At 45.3% G+C, this 11,048-nt stretch overlaps 1 protein-coding gene across 1 annotated transcript in view; it reads left to right on the top strand.

Moving 5' to 3' along the window:
* Nucleotides 1-1,194: 1,194 nt before the first annotated feature.
* Nucleotides 1,195-11,048, top strand: part of ASGR2 (asialoglycoprotein receptor 2) — a 17,428-nt gene continuing 7,574 nt past the window's right edge. The window contains exons 1-6 of the mRNA XM_006863491.1: nucleotides 1,195-1,322; nucleotides 5,910-6,025; nucleotides 6,669-6,764; nucleotides 7,386-7,457; nucleotides 7,614-7,700; nucleotides 7,788-7,933. Coding sequence (XP_006863553.1) covers nucleotides 1,195-1,322; nucleotides 5,910-6,025; nucleotides 6,669-6,764; nucleotides 7,386-7,457; nucleotides 7,614-7,700; nucleotides 7,788-7,933 — 645 coding nt within the window. The remainder of the gene's footprint in view (nucleotides 1,323-5,909; nucleotides 6,026-6,668; nucleotides 6,765-7,385; nucleotides 7,458-7,613; nucleotides 7,701-7,787; nucleotides 7,934-11,048) is intronic.

Raw genomic sequence — 11,048 nt, 5'->3', positions numbered from 1 at the left:
ATGAGGCTTTCTGCTCCCGTAAAGATTTACAGCCTCGGAAACCCTGTACAGGGTCGCTATGAGTCGGAACTGACTCCATGGCACATAACAACAACAACAATATATGGCTGAGTAATATTTATATATGTTGTTGAGTGTTGTCAAGTTGATTCCAACTTCTAAAGACCCTGTAAAGGGTTTCTGAGGCTGTAAATCTTGGTGGCAGCAGAAAGCCTCATCTTTTGTACGGAACTGCTAGTGGGCTCAAACACACCAGAGAGTGTTGTTGTTGTTAAGTGCCATTGAGTCGTTTTGGCTCTTAGTAACCCTGTATAGGGCTTCTGAGGAGGGACTGGTGAGTAGGGAAAGAGAAAGAGAAAACTTTTGCTTAAAAGGCATTGTGTTACTGTTAATAGTGCCTCTGATCCTAGTTAGGGTGTTTTGAGACACTACCAATTCAGAGGCAAGAAGTGAGAGGGTGTGGAGGAGGGGAAATAGCAAATAGCATTTCAGGCTTCCCACACCCCCACCCCCCAAATCACAAATCAAGTAATTGGAGTGTGGTGACTAGCATGACTATCTTTGAGACACTCTTCTTTGGGAAAGAGGACTGAAATGATCCCATTCCCTACCCCCACTACCCTTTGCCTGAGTTCCAACTCCATATCTGCTTTTGTTTACTGTCCAAAGTTCCAGGGGCAGGAGGTACAAAGTGAAAAACTCAAATACACTAGGCCCTGCCTGGGCCAGCCCCCTCCTCTCCACTCCTGTCTAACCCCAACTACTCCAGTCTTCTAGGAGTCCTTTAACCCCCTTCATCCCAGAACCTGGGCTGCCTGAAGGATCCAGGATTCACACCTTTAGCAGGTAATCTAGGATAGAGAGGCAGGTGGGGCTGGAGATAATTGAGATTGAGGAGACCCTGGTTCAAGGACAGCAGAGGCTGAATGGGAAGATTGGGCTCTTTGGTCCATGAGAATAAGTGGGGAAGGCTCATGGCCCCTGCCAAGGCCCAAAGCAACCTCCTAACAGGAGAAAATGCCACCGCTATATTTCAAACTTCAACCCCAAAGTCACTTCCAAACATATCTGAACCAAGCCACCACCTCAAACTAGATTTAACCCTGTCACCAGCCTCCACAAGCTCCAGCCCCAATCTCAGTTTCCAAAATAATCCGAACCCAGCACAGGTCTGGCTCCAGTTCTGGGCCCATCATGGCAAAGGACTTTCAAGATATCCAGCAGCTGGACTGTGAGGAAAGTGACCACCAACCGGGTAGAGGTGAAAGACCAGAACTTGGTGGGCAAAGTCCTAGAAGAGAAGATCCGTTTGGGAAAGGCAAGTGTCCAGTGTCTGGGGCTTCGTGCCACCTCTGCCTCCTCTCCTGATTGTGTTCTGCTCTCTGAGTCGTTGGTCATAGTCATTCTATAAACAGGGACCAAGTCTATCGAGGTGTGACGTGCCTGAGACCTCAGTTTGCTCCACCCCCATTTTCCTCTCCCCTCCAGGACCCCAGGAAAGGGTGGGTGCACGGAGTATGAATGTATGTGTTTGCAAGGAATTCAGACAAGAGAGAAGTATGGGTGGGTGGGTGAATGGATATAGGAAGATTCCTGGTCCTTCTCCACTCTTTTCTCTAACTAATCTTGACTGAATGGCCAAGTGTCTTGGCAAAGCCTTCAAGGTGAGAAAGGCTTTAGGATAAGCATTGAGCTGCTAATACGGGAGAATGATGAGGCTGTCTGCTCCTGCAAAGATTTACATTCTCCGAAACTCTATATACGGTCACTGTGAATCAGAATCGACCTCATGGTAGTCTGTTTGGTTTTTGGTTTTGGTAGATAATTTCCTTATATCTGGTGCTCAGTACTCAGCTAGTTGCTGAAGGGAACTCGCTGAAGATCTCCAAGGTTCTCTTTGTGTGCAGTTTGTCCTCTCTTGTATTCTGTCCTGTGAACTCAAGCCACATTGGTCTCCCCAGATTCTCCTCTCTGTCTCCTCAGCCCAGGGACATTCACTCTCCCTGACCTGTGGCCTGAAATTTTTTCCAAGTGGTAAGTTGGGACAGTCATAGTGTTCACCTTGTTTGTTTCCCAACTCTCAGGAAATGCTGTCCTTTGTTGACTGATACCCAGTGTCTTGACAACTGTTGTTTCTTTCTTTTTATGTTTTATTGTGAATTATGTGATAGTTTACATGGGAGAACATTAGTTTTAAATTTGTCCTATCATATATCATTTCATTGCCATAGTTACAATCCCCTCCATGCATCATCAACCAACCAGAGGGTATATACTGCAAGCCTGCCTCTCAGTTGTCAGCACACAGCCCTCTCCCTCTCTGGGTCTAAAGTCCCCAGCTGCTCCATCTCTCCACTTCTCTGCCTCCATCTCTGGTGTCACTGCTTCTCTGGGTAGGATCCCGCTCTCCGCTCTTCTCCCTTGATGGTCCCAGGGACCTCTGCTCCTAGATTACAAAGTTAATCACTCCCCTCCTTGCTACAAAATGTCTACTTTTACATTTCCAACCCTTACAATCAGTCCTGATAACAATTATTCACTATTGTATCATAAGAGACCCATCTGCATTTCATTTCATCAGCCCCGCCTAGACAGATTGAATACTACTCAGTGGAGATTCTACATTTCTCCATGCCTTCTGGATCTAGGTTCCCTCTTGAAAGCTTGTAAACCAGTCACTTCTTGCCTTTATAGCCCCCCCCCCCGACTTTGGGTAGCCAATGTCCAAGTTGCCCATCCCTGTCTACTCTGTGTATGGAGGGGGTGGGAATGATACTTGCTGTAAAGATTTGCTCCCTCTTTTGAGCTACTGCATCCATAGGTGTAGGTCAAGTTCATCAAATTGTATCAGATTACTCTTTTTTACCTCTTCTTTCTTCTTCTGGTTGAGCTCTGATCATCCAGTCATTGAAGCCAGGTCAAGTGAGTGTTATCTGCGAGTGTGGGTGTTCTTGTGTATATGCCTTCTCTTCTTACCAGCTGGATGCTTCACTCTCCACTCTAGTCTTCTGTGGTTATGTCACTGACTCTGGACCCAAGAGTCCCCAAGTCATGCCACACTGCTGGCCAACCAGATCTCCACCCAGGTTCACAGGAATCTATTGAACATTGTAGGGCTTAGCTCACAGCCTCATTGTTGTTTTTCCCTTACTTCCCCTTATTGGTGACGAACGTGGTCAGCAATCAGCGTGTATTCCCATTGAATCTTTGTCTTGGAAGGGGCAACTGTTGCTTCTTATTTTTTGTCTACTTTTGTTTTTCTTGGGAGGGCAAGTCTGGTCCATTTCTCTATCTGAGACAGACCTTTTCTTTTACTTTTAAACTTATATAAGCAGCACTTTACATGTTTTAAGTCATGCAGTTCTCAGAATAGCAAGTGAAGTAGGTATTGCCCCCATTTTACACATGAGAAATTGGAACACCAAGAAGTTGAATGACTTTGCGTGGCCTCAAAGCTAGTTGGTGGCAGACTGGAATATATCTGTGAGCTGTCTGGTTTCAGGGTAGAAACACAGAGGCCTGTGGTTGAGCTGCCTTAGAACTAGGGGTTTTACAGGTCAGGCTGGGCAACTGAACAAAGACCTGCTGAACGGACAGGCCTCAGCCACAGAATTGTATCTGGTGGTGAAGTCTGTGAGAGAGTGGTGTGGGGCTGGGCTCAGAATTGGCAGCCAGCACTTCAGAGGTGGGAGTCCTGGTGTGGCGCTATGGGCTAAAGCGTCAGACTGCAAAGTTGTTTGAACTGCAATGTCGGTGGTTCAAGCTCACCAGCTACTCCTTGAAAACCCTATACAGGATCACTATGGGTTGGAATTGACTCGACGGCACTTAACAACAACAGCAACATCAGAGGTGGGACCTCTGGAGCCAAGACGGGGTCCTGGGTGAGGCTAAAGTGGAGGCAGGTGACAATTAGTGAGGAGTGAGGAGATCAAGGTTATGGGTGGCTTCTTTCAGCGATAATATCCAACACAGGATGGTAGCAGGTGATGAACTGAGAAGGAGGACTCTGGGTTCTGCTTCACCTCATTCAGGTCATTGGGGTGCCTGAATGTGATAGTTATGAAGAGGGGCAAAAGTCCACAGAATTATGATCTGAGGTGAAGAAGAAAAAGTGTTCTGTCTGTTAAGTAGACTGTGCAAACGCAGGAACTCAAGGCCAGGAATGCCGTCCTCCTCCAGGCCTGGAGAGGCATCAGGAAGGGTGACGTACTTGTGTGTAATGTGTGGGTGTAACTGTGGATAGAGAATGTGTGTGAGTGTATATGGGAATGTGTGTATTAAGGGCTATGTGAGAGAGTGTATGAATGTGTGCAACAATATATGTGTGAGTGTACATGAAAGAAAGTATGGTAATACAGGCGTGAGTCTGTGCTGATGTGTGTGAGAACATGACACTGTAAGAATGAGTGTGTGTATATGTTTTTGTGAGATTGTATGAAAATGTGTCTAAGAATGTGTGTGTGTGTGTGTGTGTGTGAATGTACGTTGGGGGGTAGGGTTCAGTTTGAGGGAAGCGGAGCTTTCTGTGGGGTGGCTGAGACTTAAAAGGAAGGAGTTAACACTGGAACTAGGGTTTCTGGGAGAACAGGGCAGAGAGTTAAGGAGAGGAAGATCTGAGTGGTGGGAGATGGAGAGGACAATGGCGTCTAGGGGTGGCCCTAGAGGAGTGGTCCATGATGAAACTAACTGGACTTGAGGATCCCAGTGGACTTTGAAAGTGAAGTGTTGCCCCAGTTCTGGACTTGCTTAAGGGGCCAAGGTGTGGAGTCTATGAGGAGTACAGGAGAACAGAAGAATAGATATGATCTGGGGCTCCTCCCCCTGGCTGGGCAGGAGGGGAAACCCACTGAGAGACCTTTTTTCTCATGGACCAGGTCGATCCCCCAGCCATTTTGGTGTGTCCCTGTTCCCAAGCTCTAAGAGTGGGGATTTGCACACAAAGGATATTCACATTGTGTGTTCATGTGCATGTGTGTGTTGTGTACACCTGTGTAGGTGTATGTGCATGTTTGTAAATGTTCATGTGAGTACAAGTGTGTAGATGTGTGTTGCAAATGTGTCTGGTCATACATGTGTGTGCAAAGCCTTGATGCAAGTGGTCAAAGCCCATTGAATCCCGTAACAACCTTTCCCCCATCGAGTGTCCCTTACCTTACCCTGGGTCATGCTTCCTCATACTTCTGTTCCCTTTCTGCTTTTTTTTTTTTTAATATTTTATTGTGAATTGTATGTTAGTTTACATGAGAGAACTTTAGTTTTACATTCATTCCATCATATATCATTTCATTGCCATGGTTCCAATCCCCTCCATGCATCATCAACCCTACAAACCCGCCCCCTACACGCCCCCCTCCCCCCCAGTCTTCAGCACACAGTCCCTCTCCCTCTCTGGATCTAAAGTCCCCAGCCGCTTCATCACTCCCCGTCATCATCTCTGTCTCTATCTCAGACATCTCTGCTTCTCTGGGTAGGGTACCGCTCTCGGCTCTTCTCAGTTGAAGGTCCTAGAGACCTCCGCTCCTAGACTGGAGAATTAATCACTCCCTTCCTTGCTACAAAACGTCTACCTTTGCATTTCCAACCCTCATAATCAGTCCTGATAACCATTATTCACTACAGTATCACAAGTTACCCATCTGTATTTCCTTTCATCAGCTCCACCCAGACAGATTGGCTAGTACTCACTGGAGATTCTGCCTTCCTCCATGCCCCCTAGCTCTAGGTTCCCTCTTGAAAGCTTATAAGCCAGTCACTTCTTGCCTTTGTAGTCCCCCCGCCCCCAATTTGGCTATCCAATGTCCAAGTTGCCCATCTCTGTCTACTTTGTGTGTGGAGGGGGTGTTCCCTTCTGCTTTTGCTGTGCTCCCTTGTCCTCTCCCTTCTGACATCATCCCTTCCTTAGCAAGGACGCCTTCCCCGCAATCCTTCCTACAACATCTCTGCTCCCAGCCCCGCCTCAGTCTGCTTGCCCTGGGCTTCAATGTCCTGCTGCTAGTGGTCATCTGTGTGATTGGATCCAAAAGTGAGTATTACAATGGGGCAGTGATGGGAAGGCTGGCAGGGGAAGAGCTGGAGGCACTAAGGGGCTGCGATGGGGCAATGATGTTGGCGTGAATAGTAGATTAGAGGGACGTGACTGAGAAGGGATGGAGGGTACTGACAAAGGAAGCAATGGAGGCAGGAATGAGGATAGTTTGAGGTAGTGATGGGGACCAAGTGGGACCAATGATGGGGAGACAGTGGGCTAATGAGGAGGAGGGGGCAGTGGTGGCTCAGTGGTAGAATTCTCACCTTCTATGCAGGAGTCCTGGGTTTGATTCCTGGCCACTGCACCACACATGTAGTCACCATCCCTCTGTCTGTGGAAGTTTGCATGTTACTATGCTGCCAAACAGGTTTCAGTGGAGTTTCCACTGAACTGAACTGGACTAGAAAGAAAGATCTAGTGATCTACTTCTGAAAATCAGCTCATGAAAATCTTAAGGAACACAACATTCCCATATGGTGGTGCATAGAGACACCATGAGCCAGCAGTTCACTTAATGCAAGGTAACACCAACAATAACAACTACATGATGAGGGGGACAGTTTCTTATCCAGTGGTGGGACTGTCATAGGGACACAGTTCCCTTCATCTTGTCCTGTTCCCACTGTCTCCTGACAAGGCACACAGCTGCAAATGGAGCTGCGGACCCTGAAAGAAACTTTAAACAACTTTTCATCGACCATCCTAATGGAAGTCTGGCGTCTCAATTCCCATGGTGAGTTGGCTCTCTATTGAAAGCAGTAAGGCAGGGATGGTTCAGGGACTTGTTTAGTCACCCAGATCTACTGGGCACAGTGTAGATGTCTGATCTGGGGTTCTCAAAGCAAGTTAAGGGTGCTGGGAATGTAGACATAGGCAAGGCTCCCAGGGATGCAGATCTTGAGCTGAGGGGTCTTGAAGGATGAATAGGAGTTAGGCAGGTGAAAAGGAGGGAGGTTAAATGCCAAATGAAGAGAATAGAGTCTGTATCCACCAGAAACTGGGAAAAAACACTCCCCATATTGTGAACTGTCAATTCCAGTGGGACCAGAGCTGATTACTGGTGGGATGAGTGATGGGTCTGAGAAGTGTGTTGAGGTCTGGCCAATCAAGAAAGCTATGTTAATTAAGTAAGGTTTGATTTTGAGAAAATGGGGCTCCATTGGAGGTACTTAAGTAGGGGAGTGAGTTTTCAGTGCTTAAGAGAAACCACTTTGACCATGTAGAGAGAATGGATGGTATCTCAAAATGTTCCAGGAAAGATGATAGTGGCTAGAATTGGTGTCCCATTAGCACTGAGCATGGAGGGATGTTAAGGCATAAGGACTGGAGAAAGACAATTTAGCCTTTCTCTCAGGAAGCAATACAAGTGACAGCGTAACATTTCTGCAAGCCAAGCTGGAGAAACAGAACCAGGACCTGAAATCAGGTAAGATACCCCTTTCTGGATTATGTGTGTGTGTCCCTCTCCCTGGAGTATGTGTATATGTCCCCAGCCAAAAACTGTGCTGATGTTCCTAGTCCTGGTCAGTGGGAAGCCATAGTGTCTCTGTCTACAACGCTGTCCATCCATCTGTCCTTCTAGATCATGCCAACTTGAAACTTCATCTGAAACACTTTCCAATGGATCTGCAAGTTCTGGCATGTCAGACAGCATTTCTCCGGACCAACGGTAGGAACTGGGAGAGAAGGATGCGCCCAGTGCTTTGTGCCTGTCCCCTCCATCGGATCTCATGGCTCTCTGCACCCTGACCCTCAGGCACAGAATGCTGTCCTGTTAACTGGATGGAGTATGAAGGCAATTGTTACTGGTTCTCTCACTCTGGAGTAACCTGGGCTGAGGCTAACAAGTACTGTCAGCTGGAGAATGCCCACCTGGTCGTCATCAACTCCAACGAGGAGCAGGTAAGTCCATACCCTTCCCAACCAAAAGACAAAACCCAACCCACTGCCCTAGACTCAGCCTGGCTCATGGTGACTGTGTGTTAGAGACTAGAATTGATCCAGACCTTTGTTCCATGGCCCCACTTGCTGTTGTTATTGTTAGGTACTGTTTGTTGTTATTAGGTGTCACGGAGTTGACTCGGACTCATTCCCACTTCTGTTCCATTCTCACAATTGTTACGCTTGAGTCCATTGCTACTGCCAAACTGCCTGCCTTTAGGTGAATTTGTTGTTGTTGTTATGTGCCGTGGAGTCGGTTCCGACTCATAGCAACCCTGTACAGGGTTTCCGAGGCTGTAAATCTTTACAGGAGCAAAAAGCCTCATCTTTCTCCTGCGGAACAGCTGGTAGTTTCGAACTGCTGACCTTGCAGTTCACAGCCCGATTCATAACCACTACATGAATAGCCGATTACAAATCACTTGTGTCACCCAGGGACCTTACCCTATTCAAAGGCAAGAGGAAACCCTTGAAGAAGGCTCTGGGAGACTGGACTAGACTTGCTTTTTTCTTTTTCTTATTATTATTAAAGTTTTTATTGTGAAGTGAGTGATAGTTTACATGGGGGAACATCAGTTTGTTTCATTGCAATAATTACAATTCCCTGCATGCTTCATCATTTAATAGTATTGCTTCTAGTTCCTCTTTTTTTTTTGAATGTGCACCAAAACACTCAGGAATATACAATCATTCAAACAGCCAAAGAGCACACCCTGCCCCTTGGCTGCCAGCACATATCCCCTCTCTCTCCATGAGTCTAGAATCCTCAGTTGCTCTCTCTCTCCATGTCATCATCGCTGCCTCCATCTCTGACACTGCCGCTTCTTTGGGTAGGGTCCCACACTCTGTTCCCGTTCTTCTCCCTTGATGGTCCCAGGGTCCTCTGCTCCCAGACTGTAAGATTGACCACTCACCCCTTTTTGCTACAAAACTTCTACTTTTACAGTTGTGACAATCGCAATTAGTCATGATAACAATTATTCACTGTTGAATCACTCTGAATCTAAACTCCCTCTTGAAAATTTGAAAGCCAATCAATCACTTCATGCCTTTATACCCCCCCCCCCATTTTAGGTAGCCAATGTCTAAGTTGCCCATCCCTATCAACCTTGCATACAGAGGGGGTGGGAATGACCCTTGCTGTAAAGATTCCTTCTCTCTTGGTTGGTATTTTAAGCTACAACATCCATAAGTATAGATCAAGTTCATCAGATTGTAGTGATTTATACTTGTTTACTTAAAAAAAAATTTCCCCCCCTTTTTTTTCCTTCCCATTTCTGCTGCCACTGTGCCATTCCATCTCATGGTGGGGTCTTCCTCTTTTTCACTTGACCCTCCATTTTACCAAGTTTGATGTCCTTTCCAGGAACTGGTCTCTCTTAATCATATATCCAAAGTATGAGACACAAAGTCTGGCCACCTTGCCTTCTAAGGAACATTCTGGTTGTACTTAAACAACATAGATTTGTTTGTTCTTCTGGCAGCCCATGGTATCTTTAACACTTTACTTCAAAACCATACTCTAATGCATCAATTCTTCTACAGTCTTCCTTATTCATTGTCCAACTTTCACATGAATAGGAGGCTACTGAAAACACCATGGCTTGGGTCAGGCACACTTTAGTCCTCAAATTGGCATCATTGCTGTTGAATACTTTAAAGAATCTTGTACAGCAGATTGGCTTAATGCGGTATGTCATTTGACTTCTTGACTGCTGCTTCCATGAGTATGGATGGTGGATCCAAGCAAAATGAAATCTTTGACAACTTCAATATTTTCTCCATTTACATTGATGTTATTTATTGGTCCAGTGGTGAGGATGCTTGTTTTCTTTACATTGAGGTGTAACCCATATGAAGGCTTTCACCAGTAAGTCTTTGCTCTTCACCAGTAAGCATTTTAAATCCTCTGGTTGCATCATCTGCATTTTTCACATTGTTAATTAATCTTCCTCCAATCCTGATGCCACATTCTTCTTCATATAATCTATCTTCTCGGTTTATTTGCTCGGCATAAAGATTAAATAAATATGGTGAAAATACAACTGTGGCACACACCTTTCCTAATTTTAAGTCATTCAGTGTCCCCTTGTTCTACTGGAACAATTGCCTCTTGGTTTATGTACAGGTTCCTCCTAAGTACAATTAAGTGTTCTGGAACACTCATTCTCTGCATTGTTGTCCATAGCTTTCATTGACCCACATAGTCGAAAGCCTTTGTACAGTCAATAACGCACAGATAAACTTTTTTTCTGGTATTCTCTGCTTTCAGCCAAGATCCATCTTACATCATCAGTGATGTCCTTCGTTCCACATTCTCATCTGAATACAGCTTGAACCTCTGGCAGTTCCCTATCAAATACTGTTGTAGCTAATTTTGAATTACCTTTAACAAAATTTTAAGTCATGTGATATTAATGATATTGTCCAATTATTTCCACATTCCATTGGGTCACCTTTCTTTGGAATGGGCACAAATATGCATCTCTTCCAATCAGTTGACCAGGTAGTTATCTTTCAAATTTCTTGGCATAAATGAGTGAGTGCCTCTAGTTCTGTATCAATTTGTTGAGAGATTTCTATTTGTATTCCATCAATTCCTGGAGCCTTGTTCTTTACCAATGCCTCCAGTACACCTTGGACTTCTTCCTTCAGTATTATTGGCTCTGATCATATGCTATCTTGTAGTGGTTGAACACTGACACTTTCTATTTGGTGTAGTGCATTCCTTCCATCTTTTGATGTTTTCTGTATCTGTCAATATTATGTCCATAGAATCCTTCAATATTTCAAGTCGAGCCTTGAATTTTTTTCCTCATTTCTTTCAGTTTGAGAAATGCTGAACGTGTTCTTCCTTTTTGGTGTTCTAACTCCAGATCTTTGCACATTTCATTATAATACTTGACTTTGTCTTCTCAAGCAACCCATTTAAAATTTCTGTTCATTTCTTCCATTTTTCATCTCTACCCAGGAGAACAAGTTTCAGAGTCTCTTCTCACATCCATTTGGTCTTTTCCTTCTTGCTTGTCTTCTTAATGACCTTTTGCTTTCTTCCTGTGTGATGTTCTTGATGTCA

Source organism: Chrysochloris asiatica, unplaced genomic scaffold, assembly GCF_000296735.1.
Source record: "Chrysochloris asiatica unplaced genomic scaffold, ChrAsi1.0 scaffold00054, whole genome shotgun sequence".
Classification (NCBI taxonomy): domain Eukaryota; kingdom Metazoa; phylum Chordata; class Mammalia; order Afrosoricida; family Chrysochloridae; genus Chrysochloris; species Chrysochloris asiatica.
The sequence above is the reverse complement of the archived record's forward strand: the minus strand, read 5'-3'. Positions and strand labels throughout refer to the sequence as shown.